We start from the raw sequence: 20915 nt of genomic DNA, 5'->3' as shown, positions 1-20915 counted from the left end.
AAAAAAAAAAAAAAAAAAAAAAAAAAAGAAGTCAAGTCTAACTGCAGTTACAGATCCTCTATTTTTAAAAAGGGTTCTTCCTAGGACTCCACTAAAAAGACCCGCTTTCCCAGATCTGAAGTATGGCCTGGCATGCATGCCAAGTGCTCAGGGTACAGGGAGGGCACGTTAGTTGAGCGGGCAACTGCCTGCTGAGGTCCTCAGCCACACAAGCACACCTGTCCACTGAGCAGTGCAGAAGCTGCCCGTGTCGCCTCCTCCTGAACCACCTGCTTGCTATGTTCCTGACACCTGACGGGCCCTGGGCCTAACGGCCCACGATAAAATACTCAGATAGGATTAATAGTCAGCCTTGTTGATCAGCTCCCAGAATGGGGAGGGTTGCCTGGCTAGCTTTGATCTCTAAGTCCATTGGCCCCACGTGGACATTCCAGGTCTTTGAAACCATCTGCTGAATGGCTTTCATGTCGGAGACACCTATTGAAACTCCTGGGAGGGCCTTCTCTCATCCCCTGGTCCCCTGCACCTACCTGGCCGGACTGGAGACAATCTGCCCAGGAGGAAGAGGCTGAATGGAGGTGTTACAGGGAAGAGGACCCCAAAGGAGATGTCGTCTACAGCCTGCTCCAAGGCAAGAAAAGCCTCAGCCAGTAGCCAGGTGATTTGAATAAATGGTTTTACAAAACCTCCAGGTGGGTCCACATCAGGTCGGGGCTCGAGGTCAGAGACCCGGCTTGGGCAAGATGGGAAATCAAGCACAGATGTCTACACACAAAAGGGCCCCTCCGCCCTGTTCCCACCCTGGGGATTCAAAGACGAGGAGGCCGATGTTTTGAAAAATATAAAATTTTAATAAAGGCTACATCTCTTAATTACAATAATTATTGTACCAAGTAATTTTCCTTAAATGAACTCTTTATAATGCATAATTTACAGTATAAGTAGAACAAAATGTCATGACAAAAGTCATTGAGTACAAGACTTGTAATAAAAAGGCATAAAATATATTTATACATAAACCCCTTTCAAAAAACAAGGGAAAGCTTGAGCCCTCAATATAGGGCGACACACGGAGCGGGTGACCGTGCAGGTACAGGTACTGTACTGATTTAAAGTCAAGCACTAGAGATAGTGGATTAATACTCTTTTGCCGTACACTATATACAGATGTATAGTACAAGTAACAATGGCAAACAGAATGTACAGATTAACTTAACACAAAAACCCGAACATCAAAATGAAGGTATGTGGAGGAAAGGTGCTGCTGGGTCTCCCTACAACTGTTCGTTTCTTTGCGGGGCAGGGGGTAGTTCCTGAATGGCTGTAGTCCAATGACTAATGTAAAACAAAAACAGAAACAAAAAAAACAAGGAACTGTCGTTTCCACGAAAGCACAGTGGCAGTGATTCTAGCAGGCCTCAGGGCCCTGGGCCTGGGGAGGCTACATGAGGTGGAGCCTCAGTCACACGATCAACCTGGGGCCCCAAAGAGCGGGGTTCCCTGCCTCTCCTTCTGCAACGGATCATCCCATCCAACACAACCCCCAAAATGTTGATGATGACGCAACATGGTCAACCCTCAAGACCTTTAAGACAAACAGAGCAGCATAGGAAAAAAAAAAATGCACCAATTTCTGCATGTGTCAATGGTAGGGCACCATTTTAAAAAGTCTGTCTAAAAAAGTCTGTCTTCGCTTGGAGGGACGCAGTGCAAAGCATAATTCCTCTGTTAGTGAAGAAACCATGAACGCACTCCTAGCTCAACTCCTAAGTTTAGTCAGAACAATTAAAACTTCCTGTCTCCCCCTTCCAAGTTTAAAGCAGCATATCCATAAACTGGGGATGGGGGAAATCAACTGTTCTATAAATATCAGTAAGGATTCCTGTTCAGGTAAGCTATACACAGTTTCTCTTAGTTTATGGATTTCAGATCCCTAGGAAGTCATATATTATGTATGGCAGTCTCTCAAATACAGGCAGCATCTTCAATAGCCAAGAGTGGTCATGTTTTTAATAAATAGTTCAGGCTTTTCTTATCTCAGTCAGTACCCAGCTCATGAATCATGAAAATCAACCTCCCCCCGCCCTCCCGAAGGCCCACTGGCCGATTCTTCCTTAGACTTTGTCTTCTTCATTGGTTTAATTTTCCTTCAAATTGTTTTGTCGCACTTGCTCACAGCCAAGACAGTTCACAAGAGCTTCGGGCTCCAACAGTTCACCAAAGCCAGACCCCAAGGCTCAATCGATCCGCTCCACTTTGCCCAGAATCCGGCCTTCATACATCGGGAGCACCGTCTCATCCTCCCAGATCTCCTCAAACACCGCTCCACAGGCAAACTCATCGCTTGCTTTTTTGAAGTAATACCTTAAAAGGAAAACCAGAAAAGCTTCTTGGTAAACTGCATTTTCCACATTGTTGAAAAGAAAAGCATACCAACATGGAGGACTGAGGTATCCTAGGAATTTGCTATGGCAGGTGTGCATGGACACTGTTGCCCACATCTGCTTTAAGATGGCAACTGGGACTGGCCACACCACAAGCAGCAGGTGGGCCGAGATGATGAAGGCTGGGCACCCACTGAGCAGCAGCCTGGGCTGGGCCTGCCACCTGCAATCTTCAGCCCAGCACCTCTGCTGTCTCCTGACACACATACACTGTGAAAAGCAGAGCTGCTTTTCCCCTCCAACCTTTTTCAGCAGTGGGGTGGGGGAGGGAAGGGAAGGACAAATGCCTGCAGTTCATTTGCAGCAGGAGCCAAGCAGGTCCTTCAAAGAGACTCCAGACTATCTCCAGGTTCAGCCATCCTGAACCCATCACACCTGGAGAGCCGGAACCTGCTGAAGTCTGTAAAAGGCTGACTTCCAGATGGTTTAGCAGTCCAGAAGCCTCTCGGCCTTGCCATCCTCCAGGGACCAAGTGCAACACTCCTGGATGGCCCTGGCACAGCCACACAGGAGGCAAGCCAGCCCAGCACAGCTTCCCAGGGCCAAACAGACGGCACTGGCCCCATGATGCCCTCCCCTCTTCTCCCCATTTCCAGGCCTCTTCTCCCATCCCACCCCTCCAGGGTCAAACAGCAAAGGCCCTTCTATTATGCTCGTTGATTAAAGGCTCCTTTCATCCCTCCCCAGCGTTCTTTCTTCTGAGGCTGTTTAATTGTACAGATGCAAATGCCTGGCCTCTCAGGAGCGCCACATTCGGAAACAACTGCTGTCCTCTTGGGCCAGGCCCACCCCCAAACCCCTTCTGAGGAAATTAAGCGAGGGCCTCTTCCTTCCCTGTCCCCAGCCAAGGGAGACCCCTCAGAGGGATTAAACTTGCCCCTGCAGGCTGTCATTTCCAGCCCATAAAGGCCACTCACAGAGGGAAGGTCACAGTCCCCTGGGGGGATGGGAGAACCTTTCGAGCATTTAATTGTGTCTCAGGGTTATGGTTGGGCTTTGTCTTTTCCCTTTAAAAATAAAAAAAAAATTAACTCCCCTTGGTTAGAGCTCAATTTTTTCCCTCTTTAATAAAGGCAAGCCAAATACTTTTGTAGGAGATAAGGCTAAATACAGTGAACAGCTGGGTTTAGTCAAGGTTCTTTGTTTTTAGCATTCCTGACCCAGCTAATGCAGTAGGGTGAACAACGGCATGGATCTGACTAGGCAGCACTGAAGACACGTCATGTCAAGGGGTCAAAATTCCCGGGGGAGCGTGAGGAGACAGTGAGAAAATGGGGAGGGGCTCTGTGCACAGGAGACTGGGGACAGTGGGGGGAAAAGTCACTTCTCCACATAAGAGGCTCAAATCCCAACGCCACCCTCCGTCAGACCCCTTTGGCCCCAGCTCCGACCCCTCCAGGGTTTACCAAGTTGGGCTTTCACAGCATGTCTGAGCAAACATGCAGCGACCTTTTACATAATTGCAACCTCCTCCAGAGAGGAGAGAGGCCACATTCTCTCAGCCCCGCCCCCAGGACTTCAAACGCACTGCACTGCCCTCATTTTCTCCAAGAAACAGGCTTTTCCACTGCAACATGCTTTATGTGGCAAACTTTGCTTTCTTCTGACATCTGGCACCAATAGCGTCTGGCGCGTCTGAAGGGACTGTTTGCTTTTTGAACCCCTGCCATGCTGAGATTACTCAACGCATCCCAGGTCCCCCCACCTCCCACCCCTGCTCCACGGCCCCAACCTCACTGGGTCTTTTTTATTTTTTTGAAGGGGGGATGTATTCGTACAAATCGAGATGTTGAAGCACCAGCCCTGCTGGAAGGGTGAGGCATGACACCCTGTGTCCCTGTCCTACCCCAGGAGGGCACTGAGTCTAGCTCAGGCCCTGCAGAGATAAGGCAGCTGGGAGGGCCTTCCCACAGCCTGATCCACTCAGGAAAGAACTGGAGAGGATCGGAGAGTTGACCATTTGTGCAAGTCTTTGTGCATTAAAAGGGAGGCCAGGGCTTCAAAGCCAGGCTGATTAACTGTGCCTTGGGGAGAAAAAAAAAAAATCAGAGCCAGATGTGGCCAGAGCAGCTGAAGGAGGCACCTTCCCCACAAGCCTATGCCAGCGCCACGTGGCTCTTCTCCGACGTCACCTGCAGTTCCATTCAAAGTCCAGCCCAGACAAAGCCAAGATCAAAATGAATCCCCAGAAGGGCACACTTGTGTCATTAGTTTCACCTTGTGTCTTTTCAAGATAAAAGCAGCAGCAGCAGCAGCAGCCAGGCCTGTTCCCCCATCCCTTTGATACCTTTTCACAACTGTCTCTGCCCAGGTGTAAAAGGGAATATCCAGACCCAGCGACACGCCCTGCTGGCCAGTTACCTCCAGGGGCTCAGTCCAACCTCCATCCCCTCCCCCTTCCAAAGAGAATCACTTTGAGCCCCCGCCCACACTAACACCCAGATGAAGGAGGCTGGTACAACTACACAGGGCCTGCTCTAGAGGGGAGGGTGTCTCAGAGCCCTGCAGGTGGACTCACCCCCGTCGAGGAGCCCATGCCCACCTGGCAGGTTACCAAGTGCTATTCAGAGTTTTCCACTCACACCCCTGGCCCTGGTGGCGGCAATGGGTTCACACCTGGGCATAGACTGTGGTCCTGGCACAGTGACAATGGCACACAGCTGAGGAGTTGGAACTCTGTCTCAGGTGTAGACCCCAGAGTGAGCACCTCCTTAAACTAGGGTGCCCCTGTCTCATCCTTGTCCCTGTCTGGAGTCCTAAACCTGGGACAGAACTGGAGCAGAATCCACACATTCTCTTGGGCTGCAGGCCATGGAGAGGGGCAAGGGAGGACTCCAGATGAACCGAGGCAGAGTCATCACTTGCTTCTTACGAGGGAAGTGATCAAGAGAAGGAATAGCCTAGGGCTGGCCCTCATCCTCCTCAGCTCTTGAACCCTCTCAAGGGCCCTAAAAAGTCAGCATGGACCTTCTCAAGGGCACCTTCGTCCACTCTACAGACAAGGTAAGGAGACCAGGAAGTTCCCTTCCTGAAGCCCCTGCAGGGGAGAAGGCAGCCGGGCCCGGACAGGGGGAGTAGACTGCCCTATTCACCCTGTGGCCACCCGCAGGTCCAGCCCCTTCTCCGTTATGGACAAAGGCGCATCCCTGCTCCTAATGGCCCATAAAAGCCAGGGAGGCTCTTCAGGTGGAAAGGCAGGCTGAGAAAAACACGGCGGACTTTTCCTAGGTATGGTTCCTCACTTCAGTGTGGGGTCTCTCCTAAACTCAAGCCAGGAGGGCGGTGCTTCCAGACCCTCCCTCCTAATCAATGTGCCTGTCCCTCTTTTTTCTCCCTGCTCCCCGCTCGCTCACAAGTCCCTCAATTGCAGGTAAAGCCTCTGCAGTGCGGCCTGAGCCCCACTCTCCTGTCAGAGCAAGCAGCTGCTCCTTTTCTTTCCTCAGTCTGGTTCACCTGGTGGAAAGAGCCTGGCCAAGTCCCCCAGAGAACCCTCCACGCAGCCTCCCTCTTGCGGCTGCTGCTTCGTTATTGCTGCTAGTGTGAGGGGAGAGAAGAAATGAGAAGGAGCCTCCCCCAGCGCCTGCTGAGCCCCCTCCCACCCTGCCCCGCCCAGGTCTGCTCAGCCAGGGGAGCTGCTCCAGGCTCTGGCTCTTGGTTCTCAGCAAACAAACTCAGAGCAGAAAAAAGCCACAGGACTCTTACCTATAATTTCCCTTTTTGCTGAGCTGCTCTTTAAAGTGGCCCAGGGTCAAGCTCTGAGCCTTCAGCATCCTCCGGTATGGAATTTCTTCCCCACAGAAAAAGTAAGTGACAACCAACTCACTGGCCTGGAGCGCGTGGACACCTGCCAGTTTCTTTGGCTCTTTGTGACTGAAAATAAGATGGAATGGAACAAGTTTAGCATTTTAAAGCAGACACACATCTAAAGCAAACACACACGTGCGCACATGTGCATAAGTGACAGGGTATCCAAACACTAGGGCTGCAATTGTAAACCCAAAGTGGGGGCTAGGGCAGAGCCCTACATCCCAGAGTCAGGCAGCTCTCAGGGACACATAGTCCAACCCCACGTGTGCTGCATGGAGCATGCAGAAAAGGATGATTGCCTTTTGGTTGTACAGATTGGTATCATTTCCCCCACTGCCACCAAATGAAGGTATACAGCGGCCTCTTTCAGGTTGGCATAAATGGGGCGCTTCCCCAAGAAGATGAGAGAAGAGAAATTATCACAGAGATGCCGGGTCTCACCTGGATTGGAGAGTGCTAAAGAGACAAACCCAGAGCAGGACACCTTTGGGATGGCATGAACTCAGAATGCCTAAAGCCCACCCCTTATTCCAGCAGAATGAGAACAACTAATGGGGGCTATGGCACAGTCATGTCCATTTCCCCATTTATTCTGACAGTTTGTAGAATGGCTTGAAAAAAACGCTGCTAGGCCGGGCGTGGTGGCTCACGCCTGTAATCCCAGCACTTTGGGAGGCCGAGGTGGGCGGATCACTTGAGGCCAGGAGTTTGAGACCAGCCTGGCCAACATGGTGAAACCCTGTCTCTACTAACAATACAAAAAATGAGCTGGGCGTGGTGGTGGGCGCCTGCAATCCCAGCTACTCAGGAGGCTGAGGCAGGAAAATTGCCCGAACTCAGGAGGCGGAGGCTGCAGTGAGCCGAGATTGAGCCACTGTACTCCAGCCTGGGCAACAGGGTGAGACTCTGTCTCAAAAAGAAAAAAAAAAAAAGTGGCTGGCCCAGACCCGGACAGCTGGTACACTTAGGGTCAACTAATTGAAACAATGAAAGGGTCCAGGGCGGTGGCCTATTGAGGACTTCAAACATTGCTCATTGATCAGGATGAAGACATTAAGAAAGAAAACTTTCTATAGACCATTTTAGATCTCTTTAGCAGATTTCTTTTTAATTGCACCATCCAGTAATTAAATTGAGCAAGCTCCTCAACCTACTTTGAAAGAGACTAAATTTACAAGAAGAATCACTGCCCAATTTGGGGGAAGATATTCTGTCTTCTCCAAACAAAAACACAAGGATGGGCCCCTCCATCTCTGCTACAGTGGAGACTGATCTTTCTGCTCAGGGGTGACAAATGTTTCCAGTACTACTAAATTGCAAGTTGAATGGGGGCAACTTTTCCAGCTGAATTTGAGGTCCCTTCTACCCTTCTGCTAATGGCTTCATGTCCCAGCTTTTGATTTGTGTATGACCAGAAAAACTTTTGCTATGACGCATTTGTTGGCAGGACACGGACGGCAACATCTACGTTTACTGTTCCTCATCCCTAGCACTAAAATCAAAGTGATTTTAACAACCAAAAAGAGCTTCATGAAAATGAAACTCCAGATAGCGAATATTCCGAAACACAAACCACTCGGCAGATCTCAGTAATGTCAGGTAAAGACACTCACTCTTCTGGAGCCAGGCTTGGATTGGAGAAGGGCATGGCTCCCGCCTGAACAGTGGCTGAGTGATTCCTGTCCCTCTGCTGACTGGCCACACAGCACCTGAGGACACAGCCAGGGCGAGGGATTTAGAGGTGCACTGTTGTCCCCAGAGCAATTGAAAAGCAGACAGAAAATTACTATTTGGTCTCCTGAAGAGACACGAACCCGACTTCCATCCCTATGGAGACCCAACCAAGACCCTGGGTTAACAGTGGCTGAAGAGGCCGGGAAGACGTCTTGAAATAGCCATTCTAAGCCCCCCTGGGAGCCCAGGATGGGACACTCTCGGCCCCAGCAAAGGGCTGAGGACTCTTGATCCTCCATCTCACAGCTTCTTATATACTCAACTAACCAGCCTTAAACAATCAAGACATTTGTAAGGAATGGGATTTGTAAGGAATTGCTGAAATTCATTCTCCCAATTCTAGGCATGACTTGCCTCACAGATCCTGGCTTAACTCTGGTAGAATGAACATAACTGAAAGGAACAATTTCTAGAAGCTGGAAAGCAGCAGCTTACTCATCCATAAGTAATTCTTCCTCTCGTGGGAGGGTTTGAGACCCAGGCAGAAAGAGAGGCCCTCCCCATTAGCCACAGACCAGGTCTCCACCCAAACCCAATCCCTGCCTCAACCTAGGACCCCTCACTTCCACTCACCGCTGCTTTGGGGGCTTCGACACCTCAGCCAGCCTGCGACAGGCCTCCTCCAGCTGAGCCAGAGTGTTGGGTGGGGTCAGGGGAGGCATCGCAGGGTCCTGGGTAAACAGGTGGGCACGGGGGGTGGTGCGGGGGTGCCCGCTGTTGCCCCCCCACAGATGGTGCCGGCTGGCTCGTTCGCCTGGAGACGAGCGGGCAGACTCCAAGGGGTAGGCCTTTTTTGTGCTTTGGGCACTAAACAAGGAATGAGCAGAGAGAAAACAGAAGGAAAGAAACTGGGTTAGAAGAACTGGAAAATGTGACTTCAATAGAAACTTGTCTATTCTGCTCAGAGAGAGAGAAAAAAAATAACTACCATAACACGAACAGGGGTCAGTGCCAAAACATGACATTTTTGTGGTCTGCTCAGTCCAACGTTTAATATTATGATGGCAGGAGCAAATAGTCACATTTGTATTCGGCGGACTGCAAAAACAGCCATTCCCACAATACCTCCGTACTGAGTGCCCATGACCCTCGCGGCCGCGGCGGCGGCAAGCGGTGTTTACCTATGGGGCTTGGGCTTGCTCTGCCGCTCACTCTCCAGCATCCACTGCCAGACATCCTGCGACCTGTCTCCTTCCTCCCGGGGAAGCTGCAGGGCCCCAGCTCCGCCGGGGGCCCCTCCTTCCCTGGCGGGCAGGGCCAGGCCCGGCTCCGTGCCTTTCCCATTGCGTTTGGGCAAGGTACTGCCTCTGCTGCCGCTGTGGGGAACCAAGAACCACACCCAACCCAGAGACCCGGTTAAATCTCCGGGACTCCTACAATCAGACAATTCAGCAAATCGGGGGGCCGGTGACACGAAAGACCCATGCACCTGCTCCCCGCACCCTCACCCGGCCGTGCCCTCTGCCGCCCTCTCAGAAACTAAATGCCTGTGATGCGGCTCCTACCTCGCACCTGCCCATGGACCTGGCTGGGAGAGAAGCCCCACACGGGACACTGCGGTCCGCCCCGCACTTACCCAAACTGCTCGCTGGACATGGTTTCCGGAGCCTTGGGGTGGCTTTTGCATTTCGAGTAGCAATAATACTCGGTGCCCCCAGGGCAGAAGCAGTGCACCCGCTGCGTGGCCTCCGCCTCGATCTCCTCCTTGGTCTTGGGGACGGCGTGGTGGTGGATGTAGTGGTGGTGGACATGCTTCGTCGTCTGCTTGGTCACAAAGCCCTTGCCCCCGAGGAGGGGGCAGGCGCCCGGCGAGGCGGCCGCAGGAGGCAGCTTGCCACCGGGCGGGAGCAGGGAGTGGTACTGAGAGTGGTGGTGGTGGTGGTGGTCCGGGGAGCGGGAGCGGGGGCTATAGCGGCCTACGCCCGGAGACTGGCAGCCAGGGGTCTTGAGGACCCTGGACAGGTGATCGTCCAGTATTGTCTGCGGGTCTTCCTCGTAGGTGCCGGAGGGCAGTAGGGAGAGGGGGTGCTGCGTGGGCGCCCCCTCCCGCGAACTGAGTGTGAGCTCGGAGCCCTCCTTCTCTTCATCCTAAAAGGGAAGACGTCAGAAGAAGTGACCTAGGAAGCAGAAGGGCCAGAGGCCCTGGGGTTACAACATTCGGCTCCCTACGCAGGAGCACGCACACCCATGTGCATGCCCACAGCCATGCCTATGCGCACACGCAAGGCCCGCCTACACAAGTACATATCCACACGCGTGTGCACACTCACACGCAACCCACGCACATGCGCACACAGCCCACGCCTAGGCACACAATCACACGCAGCCCAAGCACATGCATCACACATGCGCGCATGCATCACACATGCGCGCATGCATCACACATGCGCACATCCTCACGCACCCCAGGCACATGCGCATACACATACGTGCGCGCACGCCATGGACGGAAGCAGGAAGAGGGCCTAGGCCGCATTACCTCTCGGATCTGCTGCAGGCGCTCCTCCAGGCTGTGGCGGCTCTCCAACTCCAGCTTCAGCTTCTCCAGCCTCGAGATCAGCTCAGCTGCAAAGGTGGCGGGTTCCACGGGGGTCATCTCCTTGGGCAGGCGGTGGGTTCTCTACAGGACGTGGAAAGGAAAGGGAGGAGGCACGTTCAGCAGGCCGGGTGGGCGGTGGCTTGGCCGGAGCTTCCCGCACCAGGCACTGTGCACCGCAAACCCATGTTCGGGTGGAGAGTGGATGGCAAGGCGGCCTCGGCTGCTCGGGACTTTTATGCGCTAGCGCCATGGCCTCATGGAGAGCCATGGTCCCCACCAGCGTTTGCCTTGGGCAGGAGCAGTTGGTCGCACTCCGAGAGGCCCTGCTTGTTCTCTCTGTAGTACAACCAGCCCATCAGTAGCTACTCTGAAGTAGAAAATCTTCAAAGACTGTTGTCAAACATCAAAAAAAAAAAAAAAAAAAAAAAAAAAAAAAAAAAGTCCCCTGGGGGGGGGGGGGGAGAGACAAACAAAAAGAAAAGAAAGAAGAATCTAAAACGAAAGGGAGTTGAAAATTTAAAAAAATAAGATTGGAAAGGAGGTGGGAGGGAAGAAAGGGGGGGGAAAGGGAGTCAAACGGCCTGGATCAGAGAAGAAGTGGTAATTTATTTCCTGGCCGCACACTGCGCACCTTTGAGGTGGTGTTGTCTCAACACTGTCCTCGATCTCCCTCGTTTTTCTCCTTCCCTCCTCCCTCTCTCTTTGTACAGAAAATGAAGAAAGCTGCTGCAGGCTAGTAGCAGAACACTGCTGAGCTTGGCTGCCTGAAGCTGATCTATCAAGGGAAAAGGGAACATCTCCAAATCAAGTGCAGAATATAAAAAGGCATCGAGTATGCCTGCCAAAAGCAGCAAACAGAGAGAACCCCTGCTGCCCAGCTTTCTGTCCTTTTCCTGTCATCTCGCTCCCCCCACCCAACCCCCCACCTCTCCAGTTGTTCTACCTCCTTCTTCCTAATCTCCCTCTTGCTTAGCTCCTTTCTTTGGGGTGAGGTGGGGGTAGCAGAAAGCTAACTTGCAAAGGCTAGCATCTCCCCCAGCTGAAAAGATGGGCCTTGCCACAGCAATCACTTAGCTGCAGAAACTGGGAGAGGACAGAAAGGCTCCTGTGTAGGTGGCCATTCTCACACAGGCTGGCTCCTTGCAGGCCCTGATCAAAGCGCTGCCTGATGGAGAAAGTCGATTTGCACACCCCAGGACAAAATCATCTAATTTACAAGCTTGGGCGATAGAACTTTTCTTTGTTAACTCACATATCCCCCAGTCAAAAAAAACAATGATAGTATGTCATCGATACTTGTTATCTGTAGAGGGAGGGGATGCTAGAGGTCCTCAGAAAAGCCATTTTAATATGCTAATTTTAAAACAAGGTAAGTCTGCCCTTGTCTGTGTGAGGAGCTTTCAGAGAAGAGCTATAGTTTGTGCACTAATGCGACATGGGTTTAGCAATTCAATGTGTTAATTTTTTAAACACAACATAACCAGACAGACCAATTAGATTCTCTGAAGCTGGCAGGAAGGATTCATAAACACCTGCTATGAGCTGGGTGCTTTCTTCCCCTCCTTAAAGAAGAGTGTCCTTGCAACCTGGATCTGAGACTGTTGTAAACAGCACAGCCCTAAAATGGGAATGTAGATGGGGAAGTTCTCTTGAGTACAGCCATGTGCTGGCTGCTTTAGCGAGCATGGAAATAAAAGGAGAGGTCCCAGAAAAGCCCTTCATCCACCATCTCAGTCACAGGAAGAAGCTGCTCAGGAGATCCTCACTTCTGAACATTTCGTTCATTCTGCATTTGATAGGCACAGACTCACCAGCAGGTACCAGGCCAAGTTCTGGAGTTGGAAGGGAACAGCTACCCTCCAGGGCTTCAGGAGCCAGGAGGAGAAATAGTCAATGAATACATAAATGAATGACTAAAATCACTGACTAAAATGACTTGGAGTCCTGTGGTTGACACAAGAAGTAGAATGTCCCAGTGAAGAGAGCAGGAGAATGTCCCAAGGGGGCAGAGGTTCCTTATTCATTCACTCAAATGTTTATTGAGCACCTATTATGTGTCAGGTACTGTTCTAGTCTCTGTGCATACAGAGGTTAACAGAATAGATAAAACTCCCTCCCATCAGAGGGCTTCCATTCTAATGGAAATACAGTGAGCTCACCAAGCTGTAGAGAAGCATGGATCATCTAGCATTTCTTGGTTTCTGGGAAATAAGTGCTTCAGTTTCTTTCTCATAGGGAATTTTTTTTTGAATTCAGAAAATGCAAAGGTTCAAAAATAGGTCATCAAACCTCTGATACAGTTGGGATGTTTGTCCCCTCCAAATCTCATGTTGAAATATGATCCCCAATGGTGGAAGTGCGCCTAGTGGGAGGTGTTTGGTGCCCTCCCTGCAGTAATGAGCAAGTTTTCCCTGTAGTTCATATGAGATCTGGTTGTTTGAAAGAACATGGCACTGCCCACCACTCCCCCAACCTCACCTTGCTGCTTCTCTCCCTATATTACAAAGTGGCTCCCCTTCCCCTGCATTATGATTGAAAGCTCCCTGAAACCTTCACCAGAAGCAGATGTTGGCACCATGGTTCTTGTACAGCCTGCAGATCCATGAACCAAATAAACCTCTTTTCTTCTTTTTTTTCTTTTGAGACAGAGTCTTGCTCTGTCGCCCAGGCTGGAGTGCACTGGTGTCAGCTCACTACAACCTCCACCTCCCAGGTTCAAGTGATTCCCCTGCCACAGGCTCCCAAGTAGCTGGGACTATAGGCACGCGTCACCATGCCAGGCTAATTTTTGTATTTTTAGTAGTGGTGGGGTTTCACCATGTTGGCCAGGCTGGTCTCGAACTTCTGACCTCAGGTGATCTGCCCACCTCAGACTCCCAAAGTGCTGACATTACAGGCATGAGCCACTGCGCCCAGCCATAAACCTCTTTTCTTTATAAATTACTCAACAACCTTTATAGCAAAACTGACTGATACCTCATAATCACATCACTGTGCTCACCATCACAACCCAAAAAACCACGTGATGTCTATTGTCCAGTTCTTCTTTTCTCTCCCTTTGCCCTAGGGGACCTTAGGTACTGCTCTTTTCTACCTTCCCTATACCTCTCCCCATTCCACCACCCATTTCTTTTCTTTAGGACTCAACACAGCAGAAAACAGCTGCCTCCTCACTCCAGACTGTACTCACCGGGAAATGAGGTAGAGACACTTGGCCATTGGCCTTCACACTGCGATGCATTTCTCTCTGGAGCTGTTTCTTACTGCCCACACGATAAGGAGGAATTCCATCTCTAAGGGAAAGGAAAAGACAGAATCCATAGGCTTACGAGGATGTTTTCAGCACATAAGCTACTCTCATATTCCATCTTGAGATCCCACCGACAGGGCCACATGCTTCCATAGGAGTGTCACATGTCTCCAGATACCATCGGTGTTCCCACAGGGAAGGACCCACCCAAGATCAAATTTAAATCCTGCCCATCAATCATCTATGGAAACTTGGCTTCCTCGGATGCAGAAGCATTGACTTGGAAAGAGCCTGGAAAGTTCATCTCTTGGGCTGTTATCTTCGAACTGGGTTACACTCCAACCAGCCCAGGCAGAGCAAAGGCTCCCCTATTTTACAGGTGCCCCAAGTAGGAGATTCTCAGGCCCCATTGGTCCTCCCACTTGTTCCCACTGCTTCAAACCAGGAACCAGTGCCTTACAGATAGGGCCAGGGCAGAAAGTTGTAGGGATAAGGACCAAACCTACAGAGGGCTAAATCAGGCATTAGTGAAGCATGCATAACTCTCCAAGTCAACCTCCCAGTCATTTCCAAATGTATTTCTTTTTATAAACCAGTACAGGGTGATTAATAAAAAGAATATATAACATTTTGGCCCATTCTCTCAGCTCCAAACCCTACCACCCCCAACCAAGGAATTTTCAAAGACACATGACCAATGTGGGCATGAAGAGAAAAGCCCCTACTATGTGGTGGTCTGTGCAATCCATTTAAAGATTAGCACCTACTATGTGCCAGATCTTCTCCTAGGCACTAGGCAAGAGAGCAGTAGACAAAGTGGATACATAATTCAAACAACTGCCCTCTTGAAGTTTATATTCTAATGAGGAGGCACAGGCAATGAACAAAATAAAAAATAGTACGTTAGTGATATGTACTATGAATAAATACACAGAAGGAAAAGGAGAATCACTGGTGAGTGGGTAAGCTGCAAATTTAAATTGCATGTGGGTGTCAATTAAGTCCTCATTGAGAAAGGGACCTTTGGGCAAAGACCTGAAGAAGTATGGGCCCCTATCCGTTACATTTTTAAAAACATTAACAAGTGGAAGAATTTTTAAAAAGCCTCCAGTCCAGCTAGTGTTCACTACAACCATGACCTGGAGTTGCCATGATTTTTTCCAGAAAGAATTTCCTTCTTAAAAGCAGAATGGTCAAGGTGTGACTATTTTCCCATTGATGTCCCTTCAGGAGGCCACTTATTTACAAAAGCCTCAGGGTGCAAACATTTTCATAATGAATCATACTTGGAGGCTGTAAATATTGAAATTGGGTGTTTGGCTACCTCCCTTTCCCCAATGTCTGGTTCATCATAGGGTGGAAGAAAAATAGGATAATTAGCAATGTCTAAAAATACCCAGGGGGCAGCCAGGAGTAACGGGTCAACCTCTAGCTCCTTATCTGAAATGCCCTAGAATTCTAAATAGCTGCATTTTCAGGAAGTCTGCTGACCTAGGTCAGAAAACAGGGCCACACAAGGGACAATGAAGATTCCCATAGATCAACAAACCAATGTATGTTAACCAAACCCTGGCTAAGGAGTGCATAAAGGATAATTGCACTGAGGGGAGGAGGGAAGGGAGAGAAGAGAGATCAGTATCCAGAACAACAACTTACCCCTAAGTGTGAGTACTGCCCCAGAGAAAGGTTAGTATGGAGCAGTGACAGGGCATTGTGGGAAGGATTCGCAGCAGCTGGCTGACCAGTGCTGGAGAAACGTTTCCTACTCATGACTGAGAAACAGTCAGCCTCCTACTCATGAGGCTCGGCACTTGACCAAGCCCATCTAAAGATTATTTATCAAAACTCTGTGTCTTCACCTTGGGTAGTTGAAAACGGGACTTACAAGCATGCCTGGCTTGACCAGAAACCAAATCGCACCCAAGGCAACTGATGCCAACCTGAGAATGCCAGCTCCTCCATACTGAGTCCCTACTGTACGTCAGACATTGGACTTATAATCAGACTTCATTCTCATAAGAACCTTAATGAGCCACATTTTACAGATGACCAGAAATGCTCAATAGCTCACCTAGTGTTACAGTCAGTAGCAGATTGAGAACTCATACCCAAGCCACTGTTGGACTCCAGAACAGGCATCTGTAACAACCTACACTTGGTCATTTCATTAAGATGCCCTTCCCAGCCCCAATCAGCAGTCAAGCTTCCTGATGGTCTGAATGTGGAAGTGCCATTTCCTAAACCCCACACAGTCACCTGACATTCATAAGGCATGAGGGGGAAATTTGTGGAATTTTCTGGAAAGTCCTCCCCAACCACCTAGTACTCACTAGCTATGGGGCTTGCCAGGTGGTTCCCAAGCCACGCTGAATATCCCCATCTCTCACCTAAGATACCTTGTATGGTAGGGGTGGCGGTATTCCACAGATTGGGCTCATGCTGGTCTAACCAAATTCTGCTGCCCTAGGGCTGTAAGACAACGTCTACCCTCCGTCTTTCTTCCAGGGACTTAAGACAGTGGATGACTCTGCTCCAGCCCTGTTCCTGACAGTCTTGGGGGCAGGAGTCAAGCACTCCATGGACCCACCATGACACAAGTGACATAAGGCTTCAAGAGTCCTAGAAGAGTCCCCCATCCACCCCCTCCAAGACTAACATTTCCACTAGTAGCTTTCACTCTTCTTTTCCTTCTCCCAGATGAAAGTCAATGGTAGAGCTTTTATGCCTCTTTTTCTTCTTCCATATAATAACGTTAAAAAGAAAAACAGGATGGGGGTAGGGATGGGGAGGAGAGTAGATAACTGCAATATTGAAGGCAAAAGGAACAAATGATTTCATAAGCACCTCATACCCCGCCCCCCGTCCCCCACCACCACCACCACACACACTCCATTACCCAGGGCAAGTGAAGGACTCAACTGCTGGAAAGGCAACTTGTAACCAGAGCAGAAAAGGAAGATGTCAGCCCGTAGAGGCTCAGAAAGGCTTAACAGGCGCCTTCAAGGAAATGTGGCTTTAATTCCCTCCAGCCAAGAATCTTCTTCCAAAACAGCCCCTCATTCCAAAAGGGGGCCTCTCTTTTATTCAAGCTCTAAAAGTCTATGATCAGTTTCCTGGCTGCTCAAGCCTGTGGGCTGGAGAGCACCAGAGTTTTGGTCCCTATACGGTCTCCTTTAATTATAAACATTTTAGTTAACGAGCCTGCTGCCGGGCCCAGCTGTTTCTGGGGAGCATGGTTTTGAAGTATGGACTCCACTTAGCTGCCATTTGAGCCAAGCCAATTAGCTTAGCCTTTTGACTCCACCGTGCCCGACCTAACCTGAATGTCATTTTCTGGCGACTTTGAAATAGCAGACGCATGCACACATGCGTCCACTCGCATCTTCATTTGGCAACCACTCTGAAGGCAGCCTCTGATCACAGCCAACATCAAAAGCCTGGTTTGTAGGAAAAGGTTAATATTTGAAGTTCACTCAGATGAATTTCCTGGTGTCCAAAGTAAACCCCCATAAATAAGATATAAAGAAATACAAATAAGTAACTCGCGACATTCCCTGTGTGGAACACCAAAAAATCATCTTGTGCTGATTTGGGGACACTCAGAGCTGAAGCAACATACAAACGTAGCTGATCTTGATTAGAAGTGCAACTCCTAGCAGAAAGAAGAGACAAAGGCGTCCACGCCACTGACTTAGCTTTCATGCTTCCTGGCAACATCTAACCATGGCTACACTTGGGCGGCAAAGAGTCTGCTGCTTCTGACGTTTTCAGCCTCTTCACTCCATCCTTCTAAGCCTGATGCCCTGGAATGGCCCCACAGCCTTCTGCCTCCAGTGCTGCAAGGATTTTGGTGGGAGTCTGGCAGTTAACGTTAAATTTTTCTGGCAGGTTGCGGTGGCTCACACCTGTAATCCCACCACTTAGGGAGGCCGAGGCGGGCGGGTCATGAGGTCAAGAGATCGAGACCATCCTGGCCAACGTGGTGAAGCCCTGTCTCTACTAAAAATAGAAAAATTAGCTGGGCGTGGTGGCGCACGCCTGTAGTCCCAGCTACTTAGGAGGCTGAGGCAGGAGAATCGCTTGAACCCAGGAGACGGAGGTTCCAGTGAGCCAAGATCGCACCACTGCACTCCAGCCTGGCGACAGAGCGAGACTCCGTCTCGAAAAAAAATTAAGCCATTCCTTCCGAGAATGCAGGTTTCAGAGTAACAGGCTCATAAAACAGCCTTCTCAGAGGCCCAAATCCCCAGCCATCTTTAACAGGGCTTTTTACTTAGCAGGAAAACAGAAGTCAGCAGTAGGCTTTGGGAGAAGGCAATGATTTCTTTAAAGCCCCTGCCTGCTCTGCACACGCAGGCCCTGGCGTGTGGCTCCCTGGAACAACCAAGTGCAGGCCAGCGCTGCCCCAACCTCTACCCAGGCCGCTTGCAAAGGCCCCCGGGACTTAATTGGTTCTGTCGCAAATGAGATGATTGCTTTCCTGGGTTTGTGTCTAATGAACTCCAACCTTCTGGAGTCTATTGAAGGCTGCCTGTGACCCCCTCTCTCTCCCTCTCCAGCCCCCCCCCAGCCCTGTTCCCTCCCCAGCTCCCAGCAGGGCAGCCAGCCCCCCTCCCCAGCCCCTCACAGCCCGCACTGGCCATTGTGACGGGAGAAACAGCCAGGGCTCTTTTCATGCTTTATGGGGCGCTCCTATTCACTTGTTCAAGGAAATTTCAAAGGGGCCTGCTACCCTCTTATCCCCTCTAAGCTTCCCGGGATGAACAATGGGCTGAAAGCGATTCAGTTCAGCTTTTCATCCCCCACGCACTTTATTTCTCGCCCGGTGCTCTCATCTGCACGAGGCCTACAATTGGCAGAGCTCTGAAGAGGGGGTCTGATCCCAGCCCTGGGAATCCCGGGTGACCGCCCAGCACTGGGCAGGATCACACACACCCAGGGCCAGTCGGCCAGAGAACACGTTGCGTCGCCAAGTCTGCTTGCAGCAGAGTGGGGAGGGCCCCAGAGACCCCCATGCCTGGCACCCAATGGCAGCTTGAGTCAGTGCCAACAAGTCTGGAGACCCTACTGATGTTTTCTAGTGAGCCCCACTAGAGGCAGCGTGAGACAACGCCCAAGAGACAGTGACCCCACATGGATGCCAAATGCACTCCTAATTAGTATAAATGCCCAGGTGGGCACAACTGTGACAGTTAATCTGATAACCTGTGTACTTGGTTCGGAGAGGGCACAGAGCCATTCAACACCACCAGGACGAACAGAGCCGACACCATGAGCCCACGGGTCTCCAGGCCTTGCAGCACTTCCTCCTGGCTTCCTGGTTTACTCACTATCCATCCAAGGCAGCTTTGCCACAGAATAGGCTTATTAATACTCACAGGTTCTGCCACCAGGGACCCAAAGGTATCTGCTGTGCCCCAAAGAGAAAGCCACTACATGAGGGATTTGCCCTCTTCTGTCTCTGTATCCAAGTGGACCTCACTCAACTACACACTAACCCTTGCCACCTAGAATAGGGACTGGCAAAGGTAACCTGATCCCTGAAAAGTGGCTCCCCCATGCTTGGAATCCAAAATGCTTCAGCTAAGGGGGGAAGGGTGAAAGTTTTAAAGTCACCTCTAAATAAAAGAAAGTTTTTCTTCTGGGAAGGGGATAAAAGAAGAGGAAGTAAATGGGGAGGCTGCAGGGGAGAACTTAGAACCTGCTCCCTTCTACCCCTCCCGGAACCAGTCTTTCTAAAAAGCAGTCTTGATTACTAAGAAATATAAATAAAAGAAACCCAAAGTGGCTCAAAGGTCTCATGATCAACTGGTCCTATTCACAGATCTCACGTTGAGAACGCTCGTGCCTGGGGGAAGGGCAAAGCAGGGGCAAAGTGCAGGGCCTGTGTCTGGCCTGGACCTGAAGTCTGTCTCAGAGGTGCATGGCTGTGGAAGCACCAGGCCTTATTTCCTCATCTGTAAAGTCCCAAGTATCTGCCTGCCTACCTTTCTGATTGGGTCTTGGGAGGATCAAACAGAAACAAGTGTGGGACTACACCCAAGTTATCTCATCATGAACCTGGAATAACACCTCAATGATGGGGACTGACATGCAGCCAAGGACCAGGAAACAAGCCAAAAATAGTCTCTAAGAAAACTAAACAGAAGTCTTACCGTCTTACGTAAACTGCATTTGACTTAGGAGATTCACTCAATGCCTTCAATCAATTTCAACTTACTCTTATTTTACACATAATGCTAAGAGTCCCACACAATCCACAAAGTAATATATGCTACAGGAGGAATGCATGCTAGAAGCAAGCACACAGACAGCAGGGAGAATGAAAAGAGAAAAGAGAAACTTTTCAAAGGGGAAAGGGTCAGATAACCTTATGCACCCTCATTGAGAGAAATACCACAACAAAGTACACAAACAGATCTTGATATTATTTGGATAACTGAGAGATAAATTATGCCCTAATACTATTCAATAATGACAGAGCAAAATCTAAGAAATATGTCCACCAAAAAATTATCAAAGCATAATTTTTTCAAGTATGGATACCGAAAGTTCAGTCAATATGGAAAACTCACTTCTGTGAAACTTCTCATATCTCCATATCGGATGAAAGATGTGTACTTTCCTGTTTCCATATTGGATGAAAGATGTGTACTAATTCCAAAATGCTATTTTTATTAAAATTCAAACTTTCACCTTGAGGATCTCTCTCCCTTTACTAACAAGGGAATTTGAGGTAACACAATAAAAGCCACCAGCAAAATAAATAGTAGGTTCCCAAACTCACCACATCAACTTTCCCTCCAATTGGTCCCATGCCACAGGCCAGGCAACAGGACATTGGCCAATAAAAACCAGATAGTTTCAAACAAACTGGAAGAATAGATGGTCCAGTTTTAGGAAGCTAAAAGGAACAAACTCTAAATAAGTGTGCCAGAACTTACACGGTTCAATGGGTTTGCCTTTCAAAACTATTCCCTTAGCAGGTGAAATTCTGACTCCAAAACATTGAAAAGCTTTCAAAGACCATTTCTGGAACAACGAATCTCAACTGGGTATTGGGTGAGAAGCCTTTGGGGAATTTCACCCATCCCCCCATCCCCAGGCTCCACTCTGGGTCTCCTGAACCAAAACCTCAAAG

At 49.8% G+C, this 20915-nt stretch overlaps 1 protein-coding gene and 1 long non-coding RNA gene across 6 annotated transcripts in view; one reads left to right on the top strand and one right to left on the bottom strand.

Moving 5' to 3' along the window:
- Positions 1 to 863: 863 nt before the first annotated feature.
- Positions 864 to 20915, bottom strand: part of LOC116463760 (axin-2) — a 113067-nt gene continuing 93015 nt past the window's right edge. For 3 of the 4 annotated variants that reach the window (XM_058434839.1, XM_058434838.1, XM_032147012.2), the window contains 8 exons: positions 13715 to 13817; positions 10465 to 10605; positions 9562 to 10073; positions 9107 to 9301; positions 8559 to 8792; positions 7865 to 7960; positions 6147 to 6314; positions 864 to 2364 (listed from right to left, as the gene is read on the bottom strand). In XM_058434839.1, the coding sequence (XP_058290822.1) occupies positions 2238 to 2364; positions 6147 to 6314; positions 7865 to 7960; positions 8559 to 8792; positions 9107 to 9301; positions 9562 to 10073; positions 10465 to 10605; positions 13715 to 13817 (1576 nt within the window). In that variant the 3' untranslated portion in view covers positions 864 to 2237. The remainder of the gene's footprint in view (positions 2365 to 6146; positions 6315 to 7864; positions 7961 to 8558; positions 8793 to 9106; positions 9302 to 9561; positions 10074 to 10464; positions 10606 to 13714; positions 13818 to 20915) is intronic. The other variant, XM_058434840.1, reaches the window with a different exon arrangement.
- Positions 10416 to 14399, top strand: LOC131382565 (uncharacterized). Of its 2 annotated transcripts, none has more exons than XR_009212130.1 (2): positions 10416 to 10558; positions 13665 to 14399. It is a non-coding gene; the product is annotated as an uncharacterized LOC131382565 (long non-coding RNA). The 2 variants fall into 2 exon arrangements; XR_009212131.1 differs by having other exon boundaries at positions 10416 to 10596.

The sequence above is a fragment of the Hylobates moloch genome, unplaced genomic scaffold, assembly GCF_009828535.3.
Source record: "Hylobates moloch isolate HMO894 unplaced genomic scaffold, HMol_V3 SCAFFOLD_59, whole genome shotgun sequence".
Lineage (NCBI taxonomy): Eukaryota > Metazoa > Chordata > Mammalia > Primates > Hylobatidae > Hylobates > Hylobates moloch.
Note: the sequence above shows the minus strand (reverse complement) of the source record. Positions and strands in the feature narration are given on the sequence as shown.